The following is a 27,468-nucleotide window of genomic DNA, read 5'->3' as shown; positions in this document are numbered from 1 at the left end:
TGCTACAGGGAAGAGGGCACTCTTCTTCATCATACCTACGCTCTCAGATTCTCTCTCCTTTCTTATCCTTCAATGGCTGCCCTGCTGTATTGATTTCTAGTTCCTGAGCAGTATTTTAAGGTTAAATGGGCAAAAAGAATCATAAAGTAGTACATTTTATTTTAATTTTGTTTCTCTTTGAGCACATTATCTGCAGAAAATTTATTAAGTGTAAGTTAAAGTAAGCAAAATTTCAATTTCACAGTATATTTTGTTGTGGGAGAAGCACAAACATCCTTAAGCTGTAACATTTTTCATGCCTTTTTTTTTAACCCTATGGTTTAGGAAAAAAGATACTGTTTATAGTCTGTTATTTTTGTATGTTGTAGCACAGCAACCTACTAACAGGTAGCATGATCGAGTGGGAAGACCCGTGGCTTGGGGTGTCTGCAGAACTGATTTTAGGATGCCACCTAGCCTTAAGTAGCTGAGTATAGCTGAACACTTAGCTTCTCTAAATAAACCAGACAAGAGATCAGGGACTCCACCGTTTATTACGGCTGTGTTGGAGAATTTTGTTCCCTGAAGGAATATGCCTATCACCTATTCTAAAGTCTCAGGCAGTAAGAATACAGTTAGCTATTTAGAAATGTTGTTTTAGACCAATGCTACTCATTGTGATCTGTGGACTGCTGTAGGTCTGTGGGCTATTTTTTTAAAAGAAGGGCAGTACAACAGTGAGCTTGTACCAGACTAAATGCACTACTCTGCTTCATTGAGAGTTGTCTTTATTTTCAAAACAAACAAAAAGAAATAATTAAAAAATCCACCTAACTGAACTAAACAGTAGTTGATTTAAATTGCAGTACAGGCAAGCCAGTATCCTCTTGCCAATGGACAATAATTTGGGGATTGACTACTTTCAGTAGCACCGCTCTAGAATATATTTACTCCATCAAAAGGTTTACTAGGGTTGTTTTTCTAATTTGGGAATAGAATGAAATTGAAGTTCATAAAATAAAGGAAAATGTAATGCAAAAAATAAAAGATAAGTTCAAAGACAGGTTGGGTTAAAAATAAGATTAAGTTCAAAGGAAAGGAGACATGTACAAAATAGCAAGTTAAGGCAGTTGACACAGATTCACAAATAGGAAGCTGTAAGACATTGCAGTTGGCTTTGGTTAATGTAAAACTCATTTCAGTAGTTTTGAGTATTTCTGAATTCTAAACAGCTTGCCTTTTAGAGAATTTTTTTTTTCATTTTGTCACCTACCTAGTGGAAGACACATATCTGTAAGTCTCACATAACTATTATTGTGTGGTCTTAATTTCAAGAGGCTTCGAAATTATGCCTGACTTCCCCCTCCACTTCTCTTCCTTTCCCCCCGAGCCTTCTAGTCTTTACTTTTTACTGCTATGTATAAAATTTACTGCATCCAGGCCTAGTATCTGTTTACCAAGAAAAGAGGAAGAGAGATCCTTTGCCAGTAGCGAAACATAAATACTTGAGACTGTCTTTTCTGGGTCACAGTTCAAGAAAGTAAAGAAATAGCAGATTTTCTGGGACTGGGCCTGTGACCTCACTTCTCTTTCCAGTCAATCAGAAGGCACTGTCCTACTGTCCTCTGTTATTACTGTGCCAGTGAGTCTGCTCTCCCCTCCCCTTCCCAGTGAGAGACAGGAAGAGCCCTAAGCTTGAATCAATACCTAACAATACAGCTTCTCAATTTGTAGCACTCTCTAATCTCAGTTCTGTCTTAGAACAGAACTACTTACCTTAAGGGATTTTATTCATAAATCTACCCTCATAAACATTTCTGCCAACCAGAAATGGGAATGGGGCAGCTGCTATTCTTCCCAGCTCATGGTTATAGAAATGGAGTCCCATATCACTAAGGAGTTTGCTTGGAGTCCTGGTTTAGCTGTGTTAGTAATTAGAGTCATCCTAGAAATTGGGACTCCACAGTTGTATCATTCACAATATCTAGTGTGTTTTACAGAATGCTTTATCACTTGAGTCTGGATTTCCCCCTGGCCATTCTATAACTGTCCTTCAAAACAAACCTTGAAACCAGCCTTGTGACTTCCCTGTTTTAATGAATGGCAGTACTGTATCCAGCCTTTGCATGTTAGAATCATGGGTTTACTTCCATTGTCCAGATCTAGTGGATACAACATGCTGCTGATTCTCGCTGTGCAGTGTGTCTCCTTTCCTCACCCTCACCGTCACTCCAGCAGACTTGTTATACCTGAACTGCTGGGTTGGCCTTCTGGCAAATCACTGCTTCTGTAGCCTTTGCCCTGTCTGTTCCCATGTCTCGGCTTAAGGAGCTCAAGGTACTCTTCTGTCTCTATTCATTTTGGTTCATTCTTTAGCGGCCCTTTCTACTCTTGGAAATCCCACCAGTATTCCCAACATGCCTCTGTGTTTTTCTCATTTTGCCCTTCACATAGGTAATCTTGGCCAGGCTGCTAAGTAGATGCATCCCCAGATTTTCTTCTATAGCCTAGATGTCTCCTCTGAGACCATTATATGTATCCGAAAATCTACAGGTGCTTAAACTCCGCATATCCTAAAAAGACATCCTCTGTAGGCCTGCTCTTGGTCCACTGGTCTCTATCTCAGGAAATGCCAGCAGCACCCACCCAGTTTCTCAAGCCAGAAATCCAGAGGCAGGTGAAGATTGATTGCCTTTCTCTCTCCCTCTTGAGGCACACCCAAGTCATCATCTTGTCTCCTGGAATGTACTCCCAGTTACTCCTTCCTTTGTTTACTTCTCTCCAGTTCTCTGGTCCTGGTGAATTACTAAAACACTTGACTCTTCCTCAGCTTTCTCTGTTAAGTGGGAGCACAACTAATCCTCTTAAAATGGTTCTGAGTGTAAATGCAATAGGTAGCACAGAAAGAGGAAGCTCTCCATGAGGTTTAGGAGGACGCCGACTGGCCCCCGTAGCCGCCATATTTAATCGGACTCGCATTGAGTAATGCAGTTGTCTCCCCGCTGTCAGACCCAGGTGGAGAGCATCCTGGCACAGTAGCCCCTTCTGGATCTGCTTCTTCAGCCTCATGTTTTGCTCCCCCTGTTCCCTTTCACTTGTCCCATTGTCTAGCATGAGTGTCCTTCACTGTTTGGAATGTTTTCACCCTTTTTCCTGCCCATCTCTTCTTTATCTAACACCAGGGGTCCCCAAACTTTTTACACAGGGGGCCAGTTTACTGTCCCTCAGACCGTTGGAGGGCCGGACTATAAAAAAAAACTATGAATAAATCCCCATGTACACTGCACATATCTTATTTTAAAGTAAAAAAACAAAATGGGAACAAATACAATATTTAAAATAAGTAACAAGTAAATTTAAATCAACAAACTGACCAGTATTTCAATGGGAACTATGGTCTTGCTTTTGGCTAATTAGATGGTCAATGTCCAGATCCATATTTGTCACTGCTAGCCATAACAAGTGATAGGACGCGCTTCCGGAGCCGTGACGCATACGTCCCACGTCACCGGAAGTAGTACTGTACATGAGCGACACCGTACTTTACTCCTCTCACTGACCACCAATGAAAGAGGTGCCCCTTCCTGAAGTGTGGCGGGCCACATAAATGGTCTCAGGGGGCCGCATGTGGCCCGCGGGCCGTAGTTTGGGGACCCCTGTCTAACACACTCATGTCACTGTCAGTTACTCAGGGAAGTAGAGTCCCTTGTGAAGCATTTAAAAATACCCTCCTTTTTTTTTTTTTTTTAATATCTCATCTGCTAGATTATGAGCTCTATAAATCTTTCTTGTTCACCTACTCAGTTCTCAGCCTGTAATAGTGTGTGTGACAGAATTGTAGACAGTTACGAAAACTGGAATTGGTAAGGGAGTACATGTTGCTCTCTCCCCAAAGCCACTGTAATGAGTTTGGCCAGAAGGGATTTTGCCCTCCTCACTCTTTCATTTCTAGGGCTCCTCTGTGTACCACGAAGGTGTACCACATAGTGTCTGTTACTGTGCTTATTTCCATTTGCTCTTCTGCTGCACTGAGTTATAAGCATTTCAAGATTTCAAGGACCCAGATCAATTGGGCATTCACTGCTGTTTCTACCATAGCTGCTAGCTTTTAGGGTATGAGTGAATGAATGAGCTGATATCTGAAAGCATCTTGTTGAATTTCTTACGTCTGTGGTGCTATGGGAATTCATATTGTTTCTATTCTGAAATTATCTTTCATCCTCCATCTTTCCTCTTGTGGTATGTTTTGTGGTTATAAATCTCTTCTATCCTTCCCCCGCCACTCAAATATAATCAGTGGCAAGAAAGGGGGGTGGAAGACAGAAATGCACTAGAGTGTCTTAACCTCATGTCTGGTATTTATCATAGCTTTCCTAGGAGTTGTCCTTGGTAGGTCCTTGCTGCCTTCCAAATAAAGTTTGCGCTCTTTAGTGTGGCATTCAAGACCTTTCATGACTTGACCCTAGTAAACTCTTTCTATCCTTATTTTCCACTTGGTTTTTTATTGTATACATCTTGTGCTCTAGCTTAATGGTTTTCAATCCTGCCTGTACATTAGAATCACCCAGGGAGCTTTAAAATAAAGTCCTGATGGTGGGTTCTGCCCTCTGAGAGTGTGAGTTCATTGGTCTGGGCGTTGGTGTTTGTGAAATATCCACTTGTAATGCTAGTATAAAGCCGGGGCTGGACACCATTGACTAACTCAGTGTTTCCCACGAGATCTAATCCCTCTCAGAGCTTTGAGACGAGAGGGTTTTATAGCCAAAGAAGCTTGATTGGGTAGGACTGTGTTATTTTTTTTTTAATTTTTATTTTTTTCTAAAGTTGGAAACGGGGAGGCAGTCAGACAGACCCCCGCATGCACCCGACCAGGATCCATCTGGCATGCCCACCAAGAGGCGATGCTCTGCCCATTTGGGGTGTTGCTCTGTTGCAACCAAAGTCATTCTAGTGCCTGAGGCAGAGGCTATAGAGCCATCCTCAACGCCTGGGCCAACTTTGCCCCAATGGAGCCTAGACTGCAGGAGGGGAAGAGAGACAGAGAGGAAGGAGGGGGGGGATGGAGAAGCAGATGGGCGCTTCTCCTGTGTGCTCTGGCCGGGAATCAAACCCAGGACTCCTTTACGCCAGGCTGACGCTCTTACCACTGAGCCAACCAGCCAAGGCCTGGTAGGACTGTATTTTTAAAAAAGTTTATAACTAATATTATCAAATGAGAGGCTCTGAGATGCCCAACAAGAAAGAAAACTTTAATTTTGTTTAAGCTCTGTGAGGTCATCTGTTCAGGGGGCTCTTTCTGCGTATAATACCTGTTAATAGCATCTGCAAAGCTTGGTATAGAACCTGCTTTGGGCAGTGCTGTGTCCAGCTACATCGCAGCTTTTAAGTCACTTTTCTTTGTTTGTCCTTCCTTCATTATATATATATCTAAACTATGCCCCCTTCCCTGGCCTCTCTTTTTATCCTCTCAGCCTTTTTTAGTATCTGAAATTAATGTACTTAAAATTATTTTAAAACATTTTAAGTTTTTGAGAGAGAGGAAGTAGAAGAGAGAAACATTGATTTATTTTCCCACTTTCGCATTCATTGATTGATCCTTGTATGTGCCCTGACTGGGAATCAAACCCACAACCTTGGCATGTCAGGACAGCGCTCTGATCAACTTAGCCACTGGGCCAGGGCACTCTTTTTTTTTTTTTTTAATTTTTTTAATTTTTTTTTTTATTTATTCATTTTAGAAAGGAGAGAGAGAGGGAGAGAGAGAGAGAGAGGAGAGAGAGAGAGAGAGAAGGGGGGAGGAGCAGGAAGCATCAACTCCCATATGTGCCTTGACCAGGTAAGCCCAGGATTTTGAACCGGCGACCTCAGCATTTCCAGTTTGACGCTTTATCCACCGCGCCACCACAGGTCAGGCTGGGCCAGGGCACTCTTTATATGCTTATGTGTTTGCTTCAGTCTCCTGATCCTGTGCTGTGAACTCCATCACAGCAGGGACTTACCTTACTTCTTTGTCTTGTACACCCCTATGTTTCTATTCATCCCCTAAAATAGGCCTGATAAAGAGTAGGTGTCTAATAAATATTTGAATGGACAGAAAGCAATAGTTTCATGGTTTTGGCTTTTACTAACATATATATGTTTAAATATTTTAAACTGCCTGAACAGTTTAATTAAAAGCTTGAAATACATTTTAAAAGTAGTTAGGAATATGGGAGCAAAAATAGATGACAATGTTTTCTATACCTTGAATTTTCTCAACTTGCCTAGTAAAGTAATAAAAAAAAGGAGAAAACAAGCAAATGTTGATATGAGCCCAATTGTAGAGAAAATACTATTGTTTTTCATATTATAGAGAGTTCTTAGTCTGTGGATAGGACTTATTTTTTCTCTCTTAATTTCTTAACCAGTCTACAGGGGTCATAACTGGGGGAGTCATTAAAAGAGTTTGGATGAGAAATCAGTGAGCAATAGTGGACACTGTACCAGTGATGACAAAAACAAACACACAGACAAAATAACGCCATGTACAAACAGGCAAGGAATTAGTAGGTTCTAACTAAAAACTTATAATTATTAGAACTCTTCTACAGTGAGAATATTGAAACAGGTTTGTCAGGGCCAGTGGGGGGCGAGGGGCTTTGTGCATTGGAGTCCGTACTGGGATCCCATCCATGTGGAGCTGCAGCATTCCTGGACCTTGTTTGGAAGGAATTTCCAAAGTGTGTTCTCTCTAGAAGTCCTCATGCTATGACTCTGTCCCTGGCTCTCCAAGCTGATCTTGGACTGTTTAGCTATTGAGTAGGGTTGATTTGTGTGAACTGGTCTGCTTGTATGGTGTGTATTTAATTCTTGTGACCTACTACACCCTGAATTATCAGGAACCACTCACTTCTCATGAAACCAGGATGCCGGTGCATAGCTTAGGCCATTCTGTGGGCTGTTGGAATCATCCCCCTGGTTTATTCTGGAGATACCATTGTGGAGATTTATCGTGACTTGGCACACGAGATGTCCATCCAGTGTGCCGTCTTAACTGTTATCCTAATTCCAGTGGGTCAGTTGATAGCAATCTGGTGTGAGTAATCTCAGGAAGGAGGTTAAGTGGAATCTCATTTACTGTACATATTTCTAAAGTAATCTTTTAAAACATGTCCTGCAAAGGTTTCAGAATGGAAACTAATCATTTACTTATCAGTGAGGGTAGAGTGAATTTGCATTTCTTTTGGGGATCCACAGTAATTACGTACTATTTTTGAGCCTTTTGGCATCCTAAATGACAGAAAAGATGTGTGTTGGATAGATAATCCGAATCAGACTGAGCAAATCCCACTCTAGTGATTCCCGAACAATTTTAGCATGCTTGCAACCATTCTAGGAGATTTCAACCACCCAACCTGAGCTGCAGTGTCTTCTGTTCATTCAACAAATATTTTTGAGTGTCTTCTACGTACCAGGGAGGACTGGGGCTGTAGACAAAGAGAACTCTGCCCTCATGGAGCCTCCATTCCTTGGAACCTTGCTTCTCAGGGTGTGGGCAGTGGACCCACAGCATCAGCATCAGCATTGCCCTGGAGTTTCTTAGAAATATAGACTCTCAGGCCCCACTCAAGGCTGGATTTGAACAAGATTCCCATGTGATTAGTATGCACATTAAAGTTTGACAGACACTACTCTAGTTCATGAAAAGAAAAAGTCAACTGATTTCAGATCATTATAAATGCTGTGACGAAAGACTAATGGGACAGAGTGGGAGAAGGAGTCATTGCAGAGGGTGAGAGCTGTCTAAGGTGTTCTGTGGGCTGAGGCCACCATGATGAGGACGCAATAGCTACGGGAAGATCTGGGGAAGACAGTTCAAGAAGAGAGACCCTCTTCCTTGCCATGCTTTTGTTCACTCCTGTCTTTTTTGATGCCAGGTCAGACCTTTACTTCTCCCCTTTTGTGCTCTGGCCAGTCCATTGTCTGTGGATCCACTTGTCTGCTGTGCCTGCACCTGGTTGGTAATGGAAGAATTTGGAGAGCAGTACAGGTGCAAACAGCAGAAGAGCAGAACTTGTTTTAATAAGAGCTTGGCTGTTTATCAAAGCGAGAACACAATCGAGGGGAGAGACGGATTTATTGGCAGCAATGGCTTCAGAGAGTTGAAATTTTCTTTGATTGGGAGAAGTGAAGCCAATAGAGGCTAGAATTCAAAAGAAAAGAGTAAAGGAAGTTTTGAGGAATGTGGATATTGATGAATCTTTGTTAAAAAGACATAAATAAGGAAAAAAGAGACAGGAATTCTTTAGCCTAACCTGTGAGAAATACAGCATGGCTCTTAGTGTAACAAAGGTGACAAAGGTGCCTTGCTGCTTTCCTGGTGATAGTTACCTTTGATGAGAACTTGGTATGAAGTTAGTATTTTTCTTTTTCTTTTTGTTTTAATCCCAGTATCCAAAGTCCTTTGTCTTTTAGGCATTTATCACAAACATTTTAATCACATACATCATGTTGGGAAAAAACAAAGTGAATGATCTTTATCTATGGTGGGCACAAGAAATATTTGTCCCCTCCACTATGGCTAAGTATCAGTATGCTTAATTGTGAATCAGCAAAGGTTTCTGCACATTTATGTCAGTAGGAAAGAGTAGGGGAAAAAGGGGTGAGGCGAGAGAGAGAACGAGAAATTCAGTTTCAGAGACAGGGAGAAAGAGTTGGAGTAGAGGGGAAGAGAAATCAGAAAGTAGCTGGCAGGCTTGCTGGCCTGGAAGCTCTGAGTTAATGAACTTTTGTACAACGTGGGTGTAGGTGTCTTAGTGCTCAGAATAATGACCAGCCAGCCTACCTTGTTCCATGAAGACTGAATTAAGCTCATCTGAGAAGCAGATTTTCTTTCCTACTCCTGACATCCCATTTTTCTCTCCCATCTTCCTTCCCCTTTCCCTGCCCTACCCTCTGGTGGGTCTGAGTATAACTATGATTACATTGGTTACAATGTTTTTCAGACTTGAGAACTGAAATGATTTTACCTTGTAGGAGTAATTGGATGTCAGGTACAATGATCATCATTCTCAGCCTTGATAATATATCACTCTTAACATTTGGAGTAGCATTTAAACACAATAACCAGAGCCCAAAAGATGTAGGTACAATAATAGGCAAATACCTGGAATTTCCCTTTAAAGACCTTTTAAAAAAAGCTCAAGGGGTGAGAGAAAAGGGCACTTTTTACTAACCATTGCAAAAATACGTTAGTAAAATACCACTTTGCCTTTGGAGACAGATTGGAATGGTTTCATGAAATGGAGGTGTGTACTGTGATACTGTCTGGGAAAGACATTGTTCTGCGTATTCCTACTGTAGTACCTGTGCATGTTGTTAGGACAAACAGTGAAGCACCCTGGGCAGTTAATAGCACGCTTAGCACACAGGAAAATAGCAGAAACATGAATTCAAAACACAAAACAGGTGGCTTGAGGTATTAACATCAGTAGATCATTGCTTTAGTTAAACTTCTGGGGTTAGGAGTAAAAAAAAAAAAAAAAGTTTAGAATTGGCACTTTCAATTCCTACTAAGAAATATAAAATATTTTATGCAAAATAGGCACCCTAACTAAATTAAAACTTAGGTCTGGTTTGTCAGCCTACTAGCAGTGTTGACAGTACTTCTGATCTAAATCTCTGAGCCTTGTTCTAGTCTGGCTTTAAAAAAATATGTGAGAAATTAATGTTATCCATTACATATACTTATCTCTCTTGTAACGCTGAATTTTGATGATAAGATGAAAACTGAGTTGTCGGTGTAGAGAAATAGTACCGCTTGGCTGTTTTCGTTATGTTAGTATGGGTTTTACCAAGTTGGGAAGGATTTCTCATTAGTCTTCTGATTTTTTGAAATCTAGGAGCAGGCAAGATCAGTTCCAGAAGTTGTACTGTTTCTCAGAATATTTGAAGTTGGTCGATGAACAAATCAAGACTTAAAAATCCCAATGTTGGTTCTGTAGTGGTAAAAGGGAGGGTGAAGGGGAGTTGCAAGATTTATTTGTACTTACCGGTACTTCAAAAAAGATTTCAGACAGAATAAGAAGGAATTTTCTTCACTTAAAAAAGTGTTCTTATATAATGGGTGTTATGTTCTTGATAAACACATAATAAAATAAATAGATTCATCTCTGAAAAAAACTTTTGGCAAAGAAACTGCTGTGGAAAACAAATTAATCGAGTAATTTTATTCAAGTATGTTTTTCTGAAACTATAATTGTTTGGGTTTCTTTCTTTGTTCTTTTTTTGGGGGGGAGGTCTATTTTTTTTTCCCCGTTGGCTGCTAAATGGTTTTCTAATAATGTTTTGTTACTCGGTTTTATTTCAGTAGTACTGTATATTAAAAACAATAGTGTTCTAGCTATATTAATGAAAGGCTAAAAGTTCTAAGAAACATTTTTTAAAATGATTGCTTTTGATTCATTTCCTTGGTTACTCAAATTCATCTGTGATTTCTTTCAAGTTCATTATATGGTTAAATTTATTTTTTTAAACCAAATTATATAGGCAGAAATAATCTAAATAAAATTTAGATTTATTATATTAGAACTATTTGAAAGGTTGTAATTCAGTCTAAGTGTAGCCTTAACTAGTTTTTTTTTTATCTTAGTTAAATGACTAATGTAATTTGTTATAAGTGATAAAGACCATGTTTTTGATACTGGATGCTTCAGTAGTTGTTGCTTTTTAATCTAGTGATTGAATTGTGGCATTCTTTTCAATGCATGGCATTGCTTTTCCATGAGGCAGGGTAGTTGATACATTTCCACTGGTTCTTGAGTTGAAGCACGAAGAAAAGTTCTTTTTGGTGTTTTTCTGTTTCGTTACTGATTGGTTATGTTACTAGTCCACTGGCCGTCTCCACTTTGGAGTTAACTTTTCAGTGATCATGTGCCAGGTGTTGAGAGGTAAGGGATTTTCATAGAATGCCTTTTTTAAGTTAACCCCTTTCTAAAATATTTTGCTCAAATAGGCATTTTTTGGGAGATCGAGGAGGATGGTTATTGTTTTTATTGGTTCTTTTTATTGGAGGGGTGGTATAAAGGTGGGAAATTATACAAGGAAGAAATAGAATGATAGTCGGTTGAAGGTGGGAAAATATGTGTAACTTTAAAAATTTTTTATTGATGTTTAGAGAGAGAGAGAGAGGAACATCGATGTTTTGCTCCATTTATTCATGCTGTCACTGGTTGATTATTGTATGTGCTCAGACTGGGGACTGAACCAGCAACCTTGGCAAGTCAGGACTACTCTCTAACCAACTGAGCTACCTGGCCTGGTATAACTTTTCTTTAATGAATATTTTGATGGATAAAGGAGGACATAATAGAAGTGTCAAAGATTATTAATTTATTTGACAAACTATGGCTGCAAAAACAATCTCTTTGTTATATTTTGACATAAACAATTGTTCTTTTATTCGAGTCGTTAATGCTATTTGGTATATCATGGGCAACTGAAGACAGTAGTTAGCAGTGTCCATATAGCACCGAATACCATGATAACTCCCAGTAACCCTAAAAGCAGTGGTTCAGAGTCTCTGCCTGTTTAAATGGGCTATCTGCGAATGTACTTGCACCGGGATGCATGAGCCACATCACCTATAAATTTGATTGGAAGCTACAGCGCTGGCATAGGCTGATGGATAACAGATTAGAGCCCTGATTAACCATGTGATTCGAAGACTGGGAATATATTGTCTAGGCAAGATTCATCAGATGCAATCAGAATTTCAGGTGGTCAGATGAAATTCAAATGTGTATTGTGGCTTTTCCTCCCCTAGTGCTTTTCCTCCTAGGTTGTGTATTTTTCCCCTTTCCCCAAAGCTGAAAAATACTTCTTTGATGAATCTGCTCCTTACCCTACAGCTGTCTGTCTGTTATTCATCAGAAAGCAGGTCGCAGTTCAGTGAGCAGAAGAAAAGATTTTAATAGAAGCTATGCCAAGGGCTGTAATGCATCATTTTAGGGCCCTAATTACATTACAATGACAAATATCAATGGTGACAACAGCAATAACCTACATCCTTTAATGGCTGTGCTGGAAAAGGAGTTTGGGCCTCACGCCATTAGATTAGACTCAGTTTCAAAACATGGGCCATTAGAAGTGTGTGTCCACAGTATTATTGGCTGATCACTGAAGCCCAGTGGAAGGCCTGTAAATAAATGATGCCTCCCTAAAGCAGGGTCCGGTGGGACAAAAGAAGCAAAATTAGATGACCATGGAAGCAGCAGTGTTTCCCAGGCAACTTTAGCTTTCAAAGTGAGGAATGACTGGCTTAATTTTATGAAATCACACACACATCCCACCGCCCTCCTGCCAATTAGCCTGACCATGAAAATCCATTGGCATGACAACTTAAAGAAATTAAGAAGTCTTTTAAACAAAAGGAGGTCTTTAAAGAAAATGTTTGGAAGGTTCCCCTTCTCCACTCTTTTTTTGTTATGTATGAGTGTTAACATATATGAATCAATAAAACGACTTTTCTACATTTATTTTTAAGAAAATATAGATTTTTTAAAATAGTGCCTCAGACTTAAAATAGTCTAGGTCTAAAGTTAAAGATGCCATATAAATACTTCTTGGTCTTTATTTTGCGAGTTGAGTAAGTTTCCTGAGAGTAGTTTTTATTGCCTAGATTATGTAGGCAAACTAAAGAGCTCAGTTTTTTTATGTGCCCACACATTTTTCAACCCTCCTAGCAAGGGACTATTTTATTTATGTAAACAACATAATGAGGAAAATATGCTTGGCAGATGGTTCTAAGCATTAGAACCATCAGTTTGGTCTGCCCCAAAGTGTCTCATTATCTTTTATTTTCTCCCCCCTCCACCTCTCCCTACAAAAAGCTTCGCAACCAAATGCCTTTGAAACACAGTGCTTTCAGTCTGGTGAATGGTACTCTTATTTTCTCAGCTCACACTGGAATTTCACCCCATAACCACTGTGGTATGTTCGTCCAGGTGGAGAGTGGTTTGGTGATTCCCATTGCAGCTTTTCATGGTGGTTTAAGCATTCTTAAAGGATAGCTAAATGCTCCATGGGGCCATGCAGTAAATGAAATCAGGTCAGCACAGTTGGGTCCTTATTCACTGCTGCTTGTTGGTGCTGGGTTTCTGTCCGTCCTGTTAGGAATGCAGACCTGGAAGGGAAAGCTGGGGCTGGAAACTTCATTGTGAATCTGTTTTCTCTTGGGTGGCAACATTTTTAAGGTGCTGGCATTTAAAAGATTGCTTAGCTATAAAGTCAGAAGGGTTGCTGATGAAAGAAGGAAACCTAGATTGCACATGCAGAATGTCGCTGTCATTCTGGTAATGACTTAGTAAGAAAGAGAACATTTTGTCCTCTTATAAAATGAGGAACTGACCCTGATGGAATTTATTTTAAGCATGTCTCAAGAATAGTAATTGCTTTATGTTTTCAGCCTCTCAACACTTCTCTCTTCCCCCCCCCATCATTAATATATAAGCTGTTTTATATGTATGTGCATTAAAAACCCACATGTTTACTTGTCACATGCCAAAGTCTGTAAGGAACCATCTGATAATAAAAGTTAAGAAGAACATTGGTGAAGCTTTGGGTAGCTTTTTAAAGAAAACGTATTGGTGGTTTTCCTTCCTTCCCACCCTCCTCCCTTCCACTTCAGCATCTTATTGGTTAAAAATTTTATACTTACAAAAATTATTACAGAAAAATCTCTTATCTGGTATTGGGGCTTTTACAGATACATAGTACAATGATAATGTTTCCAAGGTTAATCTCCATATACACCACAAATTGCTAACTACTAAGTATAGGAAGACTTTTTAACGTGTTCTAAACTTTTTATGCAGAGAATCTTGGCAAATACACATGGGAATTTTTATGGTTAGAAAAAAAATGCCAATTTTCAACAATTCATTATTAGGGATCTGAATTAATGAACTTTTTGGGGTTGGTTGGGCGCTATTCTTTTGGCAGATTGGGGACTTGGTCATAAAATCCTGGAGAGTACTAATTGAAAGAATTTGGGATGTAGGGAAGAATGTGTATTTTAATATTTAAATTCTGAAAACTCAAGGTTTTATAAAAAACCACATTAGAATGAATGAGGGTCCTATTGAAGGCTTTTAAAAACTGATTTCCAGTTATGAAAATTAAATTCTTTTTTATGTTGTCATGGTTCTTGAAGGTTGACTTTTTAAGATGAATTCTGGTTAATAAATTGTGCTATTAATGTGGCACTGTTGTCACTGCCTCCCTTTAATGGGCTTGCTGATGAGAGTTTTCCTCTTGCTTAGGAAATACGCCAACAAGAATATAAAGTGTGTTTTAATATCATCCTGTTAATATTTTGGGAATTTGTAACCAGCTGACTGTTCTCTTTATTGCTTTCCTTTTTTTGTTTGTTTGTTTTTTTGCAGGCAGAGATTGTCAAGAGGCTGAATGCTATCTGTGCACAAGTCATTCCTTTCCTGTCCCAAGAGGTAAGGCAGTTAGTTGCTTTCAGACACTGGGCTAGAAGGTGCCATTTTAGTGGTTTTACAGAAAAGGGGTTGTGGCTGACTCTTTGGCTTTGTCAGTCTCTTGGTGTCATATTGCACATTTCTAAGATTCAGTGTTTGTTTTCCAATTTCTGCACCTTATTAATATTTAGTGGAATATAAATTGTTTATATAATGGAATATTTTCTAATGTGCAAAGGTAAATTTAGTTATTAAAATATTTTGCTGTCATTGGGTGATGTAGGGTTGCTCAGAATTATGACTCTTTGTCTTAATGACATCTAATAGTGTAGATTGAAAAATTGTCCAGAAGACAAAAGCTGTTCTATACTTTTGCCACCTGGGCAGTAAGAGTTGGCAGAAGATATCAAATAGGAAGTACTTATGTAGTAAACAAGCTAATGTAACTTTTGGCTAGCTGCTCTTGAAATGTTACTTTTTATTACCTGATGAAGTCTTTATGTTGCCTGTGCATTGGAGAAAATACATGCAAGATGGACTCAGTGGTCTCACTGCTCTGAGCACCCCCGACTTCATGCATTGCCAAGGCCAGGCCTGCAGCTTCCTCGCTCTCTCTGGTTCACCATCTGTGAGAGTGCACACTGTCCACAGATGCACACGTATCAGAATGAAGAGGTGCATTTCCAGTGCATGGTGGCTCCTATGTGGCTTTTGTTTGTTGGCTTGCTTGCTTGCTTTTAGTAGCTACAAAGTTTAGGTGAATCTGCTGGAAAGGAATAATTTTTGGGAATAGAAGGAAGGCACAGAGACGCTTTCCTCCTACCCTCAGTTTGTTTTAAGTTTGTTGTGTTGCTGCTGTTCAGGACAGTGGTTCATCGCCTGCATACTAGTGGAAGTGAGTTGATAATGTTAGTGTGCAGCCAGAATTTGCTCATACATGTTAAAGAGTTGTCTATTCCTGTTTGACTTATTTGGTTTGAACTGGGTTAGACCTCAGTAACCTGGGGTACCTTTCATTGGGTATATATCCCTTTAGGATGGCTATATTCACAGACCCTGGACCTAAGTTAAAATCCTGAATTCAAATGCTCTTCTGGATCACAAACACTAAAGGATGTATTGTTTTTCTCCCCTTTTAGCTGTTACCACAAAACCACCACCCACTATATCCCCATTTACCTATTTCCACTTAGGATTTGCTTGCGACTAGATTAGATGGAGTGGTGAAGGAAAATCAAGAGGGAGGCCTGTTTGTGTTTCTTTAGGGAAGCCTAGGTACCCTTTGCCCACTCGAGACCAGCTCTGCTTTATGGAGAATGGGAAGAATGTGTAACTCAGAGCTGTTTCCAGGTTGAGTCGCAGCCCAGGGTAGAAGGAAGAGTTTGAATTATCCCTGGGGTGGTGTCAGACCTCTGCAGGCACAGACCTCTGTATGTAATTACTGGACAGCTTCTTCCCAGGGCATTGTTGTGGGATCTGTAGTGTTATGTTTAGAAGTAGAAGGAGGTCTTGTGGGGGTTGGTGGAGCTGATCTGCCTGTAGGTGGTTTTCCCACGTGAGTTATGTTGTTTGTATAACAGGCGCAGTAGGAGCAGAATGTGTAATGGTAGTGGTGCTGAGCAAGACCGGACTGGAATTAATTGGCTGAGAAGGTTGTACCCTGTAGAGGAAAGTCATGAGGGAGATACTGGCAGCTCCTTTTCTGCTTTAGGCTGGGAGGGTAGGCATCATAATCTCACCACTTACTGTGGATTTCCCTACTTATCTTTGATATTTCTTGGTTGAAATCCTTGATTCATGTGTAATGAATGACCTGTGTCATGTTTTTCTAAATCCTAATTCTGTGTATGTGTTTTCTTCTGCTTGCTTTGGATTTTTAATTGGCTTTTTTTTAAGGTTACCTAAGTGTTTATATCCTGTGATGCGTGGGTCACAGATGTGTCTGTTCCTGTCCAGTCCTCTGATGTTTTGTGTGTGAACATTGCCCACCTTCTTTCCTCTTCTGGGCATTCAGTGAGCATCAGACTTCTTGCTTTTACCCTGAGGCCAGATGGACCATAATCTGGAGGGAGGGAAGCAGGCAGGTTATTAGAAGAAGATGAATTCTACTTCCTGTCTCTTCAGAGGCATGGAAAATCACTCTTGCATGGCTGCGAGCGTCACTTGGTGCCAGGACTGAAGGCTCTTAATCTGATCTTTTAACACTGGCTCTTCGTGTGACAGTCCCACTGCCAAAACAGCAGCTGTGGTGTTAGAATTTATTTTAAAATGTTTTAAAATGATTGTCTTTAGAGGAAAGAAAAAATATTTCCTGAAGACTAGTGCATAAGTTGCAGGACAGTGGTTGAAGAGAATATTTTGGAACTTGACAAGAGCAAGAGGGGAATTTGCATACACCTAGATGAAGTCTATTTTTAAGTTAACTCCCATGAGTTGATTAATGTGCCTGTTTAACGTTGCTTGTGTCTAGTGTACCTCATTTTGTAAAATTGAAAAGCTAGATCGCTACTGAATTACAGCTATAATAGTTTTTATTTAACTGCAAGACTTTGTTTTAGAAATCAGTTGTATAATTGTAGATCAGAAGTACTTGAAGTGAGTCTATGGAGATAATCAAGAAAAAATTATTTTTCTATTAGATTTCACAAAAACATTAAAATAAAAAAAAATTAGTCAATATATATTTTAATGGCTTGTTGTACTCACATATGATTAATTCCAAAGTCCCAGAATTAGAAAAAGGTATTGCTAACTCTTATCATTAAAATAGCTGTCACTAATAGTTCTTAAAATTTTATAGAATCCCTAATATTGGAATTTAGATAAACCATAAAGTGAGTCTTTACCAGTCTAAAGCTTTTTTTCCCCCCTTTCCCCCTTTTTTTTTGTCCTTTAGGAATGGGTAAAAACTAATCTGTATTCTGCTGCCCTCAAATTTCATTAAAAGGGAACTCTCAAAGTAGTAAGTGGAAGCTCTTCTCTATCCCACTTTGGGCCTCATTTGCAGGGACAGAACTATAAATAATCAACTCCCTGTTGGCAGTTCCATAAGCAAGAGATGCCAGAGTGATGACAGTCGGATCTGGGTCAGGTCTTGGCCTCCCTGTTACAAATTTGTGGCTTACTATGACAGAGTTAAGCTGGTTGACCTTTAGCAAGTGATTTGCTTCTCTAAGCCTCGGTTTCCTCATCTGTACGATGAGGTTAATAATAGCATGGAACACACACGATCACTTTGAGGATTATTTGGGATTATACACATGCAGTTTAGCACATAGTAAACATCTCTTGATGTTTACTCTAGGTCGCAGGAGTACTAGCAGCAGCTAAGTTCTGAATATCCTTGTGAGGGAACCTGGAACCAAGCCCTCCCTCCCCCTTTTGGTCATTGCTTTTTGGAAGATTGTGAGTTGATTATTTTTCTCTCTATTGTCCTTCTGATAGAGGGAAAAAGTGTAAATTGAAACCAAACCCAGGCTGACAGACTAGCTGAAAATCTTAGTTGAGGCATTAGGTAACCTCCAAAGTGATTCTCTTCTAGCTCCAAAAATTAATGTTCCCATTTGACAAACACCTTTTCTCCCCAACCAGCAAGCAAAGATCCACCCATAGATGATAGATAGCTCTTCAAGGTGCTCACCTATAGCACTCACCTCAGAAGGAACAGTGGTTTGGGATGGGGTCTGTGTTTTACCCACAAAGCTATGTAGAAAAACAGACTTCTCAGTACAGTTTGGATCTGGCTGTTTTCAAAATATACCAGGTTGCTAAGCTGAACGTTGGTTTTGTTTTTACAAGTTGTTTATGTGTATGGAGTCTCTTTTCTTCATCAGTGATTTCAGGATATAGCTTTTCTCCCCCCTTCTTTTCCAAGTGAGAGGAGGGGAGGTAGAGAGACTCCTACATGCGCCCCAACAGGGATCCACACAGCATCTGAGGTTGATGCTCTGCCCATCTGGGGCCATGCTCACAACTGAGCTAGTTTTAGCACCTAAGGTGAGGCTCCCAGGCTAATGTGCTAGAATCAGTTGAGCCATGGCTGCTGGATGGGAAAAGAGAGAAGGTGTGGAGGTGCAGTTGGAGGGGTGAAGAAGCAGATGGTTGCTTCTCCTATGTGCCCTGACTAGGAATTGAACCTGGGGCATCCACATGGCAGGCCAATGCTCTACCACTGAGCCAACTGACCAGGGCCAGGATATAGCCTTTGAGGACTTTTAGACATTATAGGCCCTGAGCAAAATTAAAGGGTGCCAGTAAGTAGACTTGCTGACAGTGTCCCCTTTCTCCCTTCCCAAGGAAATACCTTTAGATTCTAATGTCAATTGAAAGTTGTGTGCCACTTGTTACACCCTGGCAGCAACGTGCAGTGTTTCTGCTAGTTTGGAATCAGACCAACTCTAAGACTCTTACTGGCTTTGTGTTGGGAAAGTCCATCTGTCTAAGCCTGAATATTCCTATAGAATTGTGGGAATAACCTCATCTTTATAACTTGGGACATAGTAAATGCCAGTGTTTTTTTGTTTTGTTTTTTTTGCTGGAAATGGATTCTATTCCAGATTATTTTGGGTCCCGAGACAGTTGCAGAGGAAGGACTTAGTAAAAACTGGGAAGAGTTAAGGTAGTAGTGCAGAGCGAGCTGGCCAGCCGTCTTCCCATGCAGTGTGAGAGGCCTTGCAGCGCAGGGCTGCTTCCAGCCGCGGGCAGGTAGGGCTCCACACAGATTACCTTTCAGGAGGAGGGGGATTCTGTATTTTTTGGTAAACCAGTAAGTTCGGTCTTAACCTGTTAGATTAAGCATTGAATATTAGGCACTAGTTGAGGACCTGATTTGGAGAACAGCTGTGTTTTTTGTATTCTTATTTCCCTAGATTATAAAATTATTTATTTTTGATACAGGCAGAGATGTCTCATGGTGATCAACAAGGTGTTCCTAAGACCTTTGAGAACTTCAAACCCCTGGTAGGATGGAGGTAGAAACTGATTACATTGTAGTTGGAAATCTTTCCTGGGGTACAGTTGTGTTTGTCAGAAACTTGCTGCTCCTCTAACAAGGAACAGAGTTCATTGGAATAGTTGTTATGTGAGAGGCAGCACTAGAGCCCAGTTGCTACTCAGCCACTTGCTTCCTTTATCATGTTGGGCCAAATACTTTGCTTCCTGGGCTGCAGTTTTCATCCATCTAATGGAAGCCTGCACTGTCGTGTGGAGTTGTTATACATGGATCAGTGACAGTGTAGAGAACCCAGCCGGAGATTTGGCTTTCTGTAACGGATTAAGGGAATAATAGTTTGGTTAAGATAAAAACTTGTTTTCCCTCACACAACAGTTTACATAGAAGCAGCTGTGGCTAATTTGGTGACTCCATGTCTTGCGTACTCGAGACATTGATGCTCTTGGCATTGATGCTCATCATCACTAGCACCATCATACCCTGCCCCAGACAGCAAGAAGGAGAAGGTAGAAGACATTTTTTTGGAAGGTGTTCATAGTGTTGCTCACTTGGCAATGAAAAATGCCCAGTTGCCTGCCCACAGCTAGCTCCAAGGCAAACTTTGAAATGGAGTCTTTGCTAGGTGGCCATTAAACTCACCTAAATCTTACACTAACGTAAGAAAAGGGCTATCGGGACAGTTAGACATTGTGCTGTGCATAAGATTAGTGGCCATTATTACTATTGCATTGCCATTGTTGATTGAAAGGGAAGTCATATTGAGCTAGTGGTGTGTCTTTATATGAAAAACTTGAGCTCTGAGTTTGATCAGTACAACTCGTATTGAGCTCTGAGTTTGATCAGTACAACTTATATTTTAATTTATCACTTAAAATATAAATGATACATAGTTCTTGCCATCAAAGTATGAATTGTAAGGAAAAGAACATCCATCAGATATTACTTACCATTCATACATTCACAGGGGTGGAAAGGAACCCATATGAACAGTTATAGGCCTTGTGGGCTGCCTAGGTCCAGATGCACAGCTGATGTTTATGCCTGTATTTTTCAAAGTATTTATATAACCATTGAGAGGTGTGTCAGTGGTGGGATGTAGCAGACACATAGGCCTGCCCTACTTTGTAGTAGACTGGCTGGAAGGAAAATGCTACTTGAAACTGGAAGTTATTGTTGAATAAAGAAAAATCTTTTCTCATGAGTGGAACATTTTCTAAGTCCTTTACTTAGAACTTTTCCCCTCACCCCTCTTAGACGTAGACATATTCTTGTATGTATTGTCTTTGATTTGGAGAAAATGGAATAAAAATTTTGACAGTCTCTCTCCCAGAAATCACAGAAGATATATTAGATAAGTCAGTCTTTGTTTTTTGGAATTATAAGATATTTCAGAAACATTAGCTCAGTTTGAGTGTTTTGCCGCATCAGACTTGATCCATTTTAATGTCGTGGGCCTAAAACCATTTCCAGACCACAGCCTGCAGTAACCTGAAATGTGTGTACCGTATGAAGAGAGTGAGTAAGAACATAAAAGCAGTTCCTTATGGCCTGTGGCTTCCTAATTCCCATTTATTAAACCCCTGGTCATCGTTACCTTTGGAGAAATGGCATTCATCTTTAACCTTGTTTCCAGCAGAATGTTACAACTTGTTTCAGTGCCAAGGAGGATGGATATTCCCCTCTTCCCCCCCTTTGTAATTTCATAGCTAAGTTTTCTTGTTCCTTAAATTACTTAAGCTGAAGCAGGGCTGCTTTGAGGCTAGTGGGCACGCCCTGTAGCAGAGCCCGGGTGGAGCCCATGCTGGGGGCTTGGCTTGATCAGAGAGCGGCAGGTTTTCCTTGTGTCTGTAAGTACTGATTTAACAGATGAAATAAAGAATTCGTTTACCACATTTAACAATATTCTCTGATTACTGCAAAGTTTTGGAGTATAAAAAGGAAAAGTTAGGAGTGAAAATTTTAAGCTTTCAACTTTTACTCTTGTATTTACCTAGGGAAAGAGAATGTCCCAACTTGAATGCTTTCCTGGTGCAAATTGAATTTTGAACGCAAAGCTCGGAGTTTATTGCTTTTCTAATAACTGGTATCAAGTAATTAGAGTTTTGCTCTAAAATTCCATGGATTTACTTGAGTGCTCTACCTTGCATTTAAACAGTAGAAAATGATATACAATTATATAATCCTGATAATATGCATTTATTTAAATTCTGATTTCAATAAGCTAGAATAACTAGTCAGATCAAATGACACATGACTTTCTATTTTGGACATGCCGTTAATTTGGTACTTCCAATTTGATGGACAACGTACCCCTTCTGCATTCTGAGATGTGGATTTGTCAAGTGCTCTTTATCTGGCGCCTGGGTTAAAATGGTACTGAATGTCTCTGAACCACATTTTGCATGTATAGAAAAATTGTAAAATGGAAGTTGAAAAATGTGATCAATCACTTTCACATTGTGCCTCAGGGAGGAAATGAACAAATGCAGTGGTTACATGCACTGGTGGCAGTGTTCGCGCCTCATCATGGCGCCAGGTTAATCGTCTCATTGCTTGTTAACTTTGTAAGGAAATCAATGGCTTGTGATAACATGGTTTGATGTAGGTCAGGTTGGCTGAAATTACCAAAGATACCTTGATCAGTATGCGGTGATACCTGGAAGACCATCTTCAGAAATCATTCATTAAATGTCAGCAGCCTTTAGAGTCATCTGCTTCCCAGTCGGGCTCATTTCTGTCAGTGTTGGTTATTATATTATGACAGCACTGTATATCTAAAGAGTGTCCTAAAATGACTGACTATACCTGGATTGGAGCTTTAGAGGATTTGGTCTAGTTTCTTGATTATCACATTGGATAACCTTTTATTTAAAATCTTCTTCCCCCTCATAATAAGGAATGTGAGATCAGAGAGCATAATCCTGTCCCATGTTCCATGGTTGAGTAATTGGCTTGTTCTATGTGATTATGTGTTTTGTTGACAATTGGATGTTTGGTGAGATCCTTATGGTGACATGGTGACCTGCTTGCCTTTAGCAAATGAAAGGTGATTCTCAGCAGGGGAATGTCTTTCTGCAGGTTTAAATGTAGGCCCCCTACTAAAGGCAGCAGTGCTCGTCCTTATCTGTATGTGTCTAAAAACATTAATGTGCATTTGAAAAACTAACTCATTTCCTTCCTTCCTTCCTTCCTCCCTTCCTTCCTTCCTTCCTTCCTTCCTTCCTTCCTTCCTTCCTTCCTTCCTTCCTTCCTTCCACAGAGACAGAGAGAGAGTCAGAGAGAGGGATAGACAGGAACAGAGAGATGAGAAGCATCAATCATTTTTTTGTTGCTTATTGCGACACTTTTAGTTGTTCATTGATTGCTTTCTCATATGTGCCTTGACCGCGGGCCTTCAGCAGACCGAGTAACCCCTTGCTCAAGCCAGCGACCTTGGGTCCAAGCTGGTGAGCTTTTTCTTTTTTTTTTTTGGCTCAAGTTGGCGACCTCGAGGTCTTGAACCTGGGTCTTCAGCATCCCAGTCCGATGCTCTATCCCCTGCACCACCGCCTGGTCAGGCCTGACTCATTTCTTGGACTTTTCATTTAGGTAGTGATTAGCTTGCTACTGGAGCTAAACTTTAGACTACTTTAAGTAGGGCTGCGTTGTCCAATACAGAAGCCGTAGCCACAGTGTTTATTAAGATTTGAATTAAAAGTAATTAAATAAGGTTAAAAATTAGTGTCCCAGTCACGGTAGCCACAATTGAACTGCTCTGTCTCCACCATATGTGGCTGGTAGTGCAGATGTGGGACAGTTCCAACATTGCTGAAAGTTCTCCTGGAAATCAGACTATGAGAGCTTATAGACAAATGAGTGAAGAATGTTCTGCCCCTATGTGAGAATGGAGAAGTCAAAGCCAAATCCAAATCCCTAAGGTGTGCTCCTGAGAGCTTTAATCCCAAATTCCAGAGCCAAGTTGTTTGGAAAGCCTTGCATACATACTCACTCTTTTTGAGATTTGAAGCTCAGAGAAGACCAATTTATCAGGTATTAGCCAAATAAAACCTGGTGGGGTTATTTGTTTGGTAATAACTAATTTCTTGTGGACTAACATTCATTCGAATACTATTTAGGAAAGGCTGACTTGAGTTTTGGTTAAATTTAAAGCTTATTTGTGTTAATAAACTTGGTAGAGTTGCTGAAAAAGGGTTCAGTAGGATTTTTGCCTGACTTGCTGGACATGGACTGACACTTGCACTCAGCTTTGATCTGCTCAGCCACACCTGGAGAATTGTGTCTCGTTGCCTTGAGCATGACCGGAGGAGTAGCCAGAAGAATGAACAGCCTAGAGCCAGCGACCTGGGGATGTTCACCTTAATACAGAAAATTGAAAATGTGCATTATGCCATGTTCAAGTTCCTGAAGTGCACTCCAACAGAGGAGACTTTAGAGGCAAAGTGGGGTCCAGTGGGAAGAAGTTATCTACCTATATTTCTACTCAGTATTAGGATGCATTATCCCCAAATGGATAAAGTGTACCCATGAGGTAGTGAGTTCTTTCTCAAAGGAAGTGATCAAACATAGACTAACTGACCATTCTTTGTGCAGTGATAGTCAACCTGGTCCCCACCGCCCACTAGTGGGCGTTCCAGCTTTCATGGGGGGGCGGTAGCAGAGCAACCAAAGTATAAATAAAAAGATAGATTTAACTACAGTAAGTTGTTTTATAAAGATTTATTCTGCCAAATTTAGCAAAAATCCAACATAAAGTACTTGGTAAGTTATTATTATATGCTTTAACTTGCTGTAACTCTGCTTAATAAATTTTATAAAGTAAAGTTACTTCCCTACTTTATAAATCACCATTACTCTGGAACCGGTGGGCGGTTAGAAAATTTTACTACTAACAGAGATACAAAAGTGGGTGGTAGGTATAAAAAGGTTGACTACCCCAGCTTTAGGGTATGATAGAGGAAGTTGGAGTTAGTAATGACTTGGGGCCTGTGGTTGGTAAACAAGTGCTATCATCCCAATCCCCTCAGCCCAGAAAATACAGAAAGACTTTTGTTGGTTGGTTATTACAGTGCTTGTGGGGACTACTGGATTCTGGATCTCATGTTTTCTAAAGGTCCTTTCTAGTTCTGAGTGAATGGCTTTTTTGTACATGTGGCTAGTGTGATTCTTATTAGGAAGGTATATGGTCCAATTCAGGCCTAAGTATTTTTCACCTTGGAATGTATTGGATTCGGTTCACTTCTTGCCATCCATCTTCTTACTGTTACCAGGTATATCTTACTGAAATACAGAACTGATAACACTCAGCTGCTTAAACATTTTTAATAAAAATTGCCTTACTGGGGTAAAGTCTAACTTATTTACCCTTCTCTCTTTGGCTGCCTCCTGCCTTACAGATTCCACTTCCCACTAGCACATGGTTCTCTAGAGTGTGTGTGCACCATACTCAGATGACTTCACGCACTCGCCTTTGCTGTCCTTCCTGTGAATACCTGTTGCACTTGAATGAGTTTGGCATTGTGGCTTGCCATTCCCAAGGAGGCCTTCAAAATCTAACCTGCCTTGTCTCTCCCAGCTTTCCCTTCCCCTACATCCTTCCCCACATACACGTTCTTTCTCTTCCTTGACAGACCACCCTTTTCTCCTTCAGGGACCTCAGCCTAGCTGCTCCCCTCCCTGGAATTCCTTTTCCCTGGCTCTTCCTCCACAGAACTCCTGCACATCTGGCCTCTTGGTCTGGGGGTGGGGGGGGCGAGGGTCAGCTTCCCTAGGAAATCCTCCCTCAGGCCTGAGATTCAATTAGATATTTCCCTGATAAGTGATTACATAGCATCCTGTAATTTTCTTTATGGAAATTATCCTCTTATTGTAATTACAAAACCTCTTGAGTATTATTAATTCACTGAATGTCTTGTTCATTCCTCTTATCTCAGTTTCTGGTATAATGCATGGTTTATAGTAGGTGCTAAATAAATATTTAAGAAATGAATAAGAAAACGAAACCTTTTCTGATGCCTCAGGAAGTGTGCTTTTGTCATTTCTTTCTGTAGCCTTTGTAGTACAGAATCTAGTATCTTCCACTCCTGAATGTCTGGGGTTCTCTGAAGAGTTCCGTTCACTTGTGGATTCCCATGTATCAGGAACGTTCTTATTGTTTATTAAAAGAACCTGGCTTCGTTTTCCATTTCTGCCCGTACTACCCCTTTACTATGACTCTCAATAAAGAGGGGTATAAAATTTTTTTTGAGCTTTTACAGAGTGTCTTTTTAAATCACTGTTTATCAGAAGTACCATCTCTATTGCCATGCTTGGAAGGAAAGGCATGGCAGGTATTGTCATTGTAATCTCCTGAGAAATATGTGTTAAACACCTATTGTATTTAACATGTTCCTGGTATGTTAAGGTCTGTTTCTCATCAGGCATTGTTAGACCTTGAAGCTTAAATTGTTTATATTTACAATACTTTTCCTGAACACATGTAAAAAATAATTTTATGGTGAAAGTCAATGAGCAATTTCATTTACTGACCATTTTTCCCAACCATGCTTGTATTCCTTAAATCAGTCTTTTTGAGATATACTTTATATACTTCATAAAATATACTTATTTTAAGTGTATAAATCAATGGTTTTTAGTAAACTTACAGAGTTGTAGAATCATAACCACATGTAGGTTTTCTTTTTAAGGATTAAAATGAATATTGGGTTTTTCTCTCTCCCTCTCCCTCTCTCTTCCGAATCCTGGTTACAGGACCCCTTTCGCCTTTGGCTTATTAATACACTCGTAGTGGTATTTCCTTTCGTGCTGCTGGTGTAAAGTTTAAACCAGGAGCTTATATCTGAGGGAGCAGCTTGAGCAATAAAGAGGCCGTAAGGATCGTTGCCTTATGCAGGTCTACTGAGTCTAGAGTGGCTGTCACCACTTGTGAAGTGGCAGAGGGATTAGCAGGTAGTGGGAGAGGAAATGAGATGTAGGGTCGAGTGGGAGAAGGGAGAACGGAAGGGTAGGAAGGAAAGGGTAAGAGATGGCAGAGATAATGGGAAAGCTGTCACGTTTCTTTTCTTTTTTCTTTTTTTTTTTTTTCCGAAAGCTGTCATGTTTTTAAGATGTGAAACACTTGCTGTGTTTTCTGATTCAGGGAGATTATTTGTTACAATTTCAACATGGAAAAGTATGACTTCTTTGGATCAGTTTATGAGAGTACTTTGGGTTTCTTCTCTTGCTTTATTTTTTCTTTTGCTTCTTCTCTGAGTTTTAATTTTCACCTTCTCTGATGCATACTTGTTTAGTCTGTGGTATAATGTTACTGTGTTGCCGTGTGAGCAGAATCAGGGTGTCTCTTGGTGCTCTCAGAGCACATAGAGGAGGAGGAGGCATTCTTTGCCCTTAGGGAGCTTCTAAACAGCAGATGATTCACAGCTAGCAGAAACGGGGAAGTGAAATCCTGAACGGACAGGTAAAGTTCAGCTGTGGTATAACATGGCCATTGCCGTGAGAGACAAGGAAGGAGCTGAATCAGGACTTCCATTGTCATTTTAGCTTTTTAACAAGAGTTTTTACAGGAACATCAGATGTTAGTGTTATGGTTCACTGGTGTGTTTCTGGTTTTCTCAATAAATACAATTGACTTTAATGCTGAGCTAGAAAGATATCACCACTGCCTAAGGCATCTTTGCTGATCTTGGCAGTTGGAATCCAGTTTATGAAGCAAGAGTTGAATGATCTTTGTGGTAGAAAGGCCCTAACTAGTTGTATTTTCTGCATCTTTGTCTTACAGAGCTGTTCTGTGAATGCTTAACATAAAGTAGATGATATTTTAGTAATATGGAAGTAACTTCATTAATGTACAGAAATGGTAGAGAGTAAAATGTGCTTAAAAGCTTTTGTTGAATGAATGGTTGGATGAGTAGAATGAATGATGTATGTGTTGGATGTGTGTACGTGTGGTCCTTGAGCTTTTAGTTTTTTTTGAAGTCGTGAGCAGCCATTGTTGAAGATAAAAGGTAGAAAATATCATAAAAATTTCTGTCCTTATACCAACTTTGGGTATTAGATAAATCCCAGAGTCCTACATGT

The 27,468-nt window shown here is 40.1% G+C and overlaps 1 protein-coding gene across 10 annotated transcripts in view; it reads left to right on the top strand.

Annotated features, from left to right (window-relative positions):
* The window catches only part of LOC136324324 (transducin-like enhancer protein 4), a 153,558-nt gene that overhangs the window by 25,902 nt on the left and 100,188 nt on the right, over positions 1-27,468 (top strand). For 7 of the 10 annotated variants that reach the window (XM_066257038.1, XM_066257037.1, XM_066257031.1 and 4 more), the window contains exon 5: positions 14,403-14,465. The exons of the other annotated variants lie outside the window; for them this stretch is intronic. In XM_066257038.1, coding sequence (XP_066113135.1) covers positions 14,403-14,465 — 63 coding nt within the window. The remainder of the gene's footprint in view (positions 1-14,402; positions 14,466-27,468) is intronic. 10 annotated transcript variants of the gene reach the window in all.

The sequence above is a fragment of the Saccopteryx bilineata genome, chromosome 2, assembly GCF_036850765.1.
Source record: "Saccopteryx bilineata isolate mSacBil1 chromosome 2, mSacBil1_pri_phased_curated, whole genome shotgun sequence".
Lineage (NCBI taxonomy): Eukaryota > Metazoa > Chordata > Mammalia > Chiroptera > Emballonuridae > Saccopteryx > Saccopteryx bilineata.
This window is presented reverse-complemented; position numbering and strand designations above follow the sequence as displayed.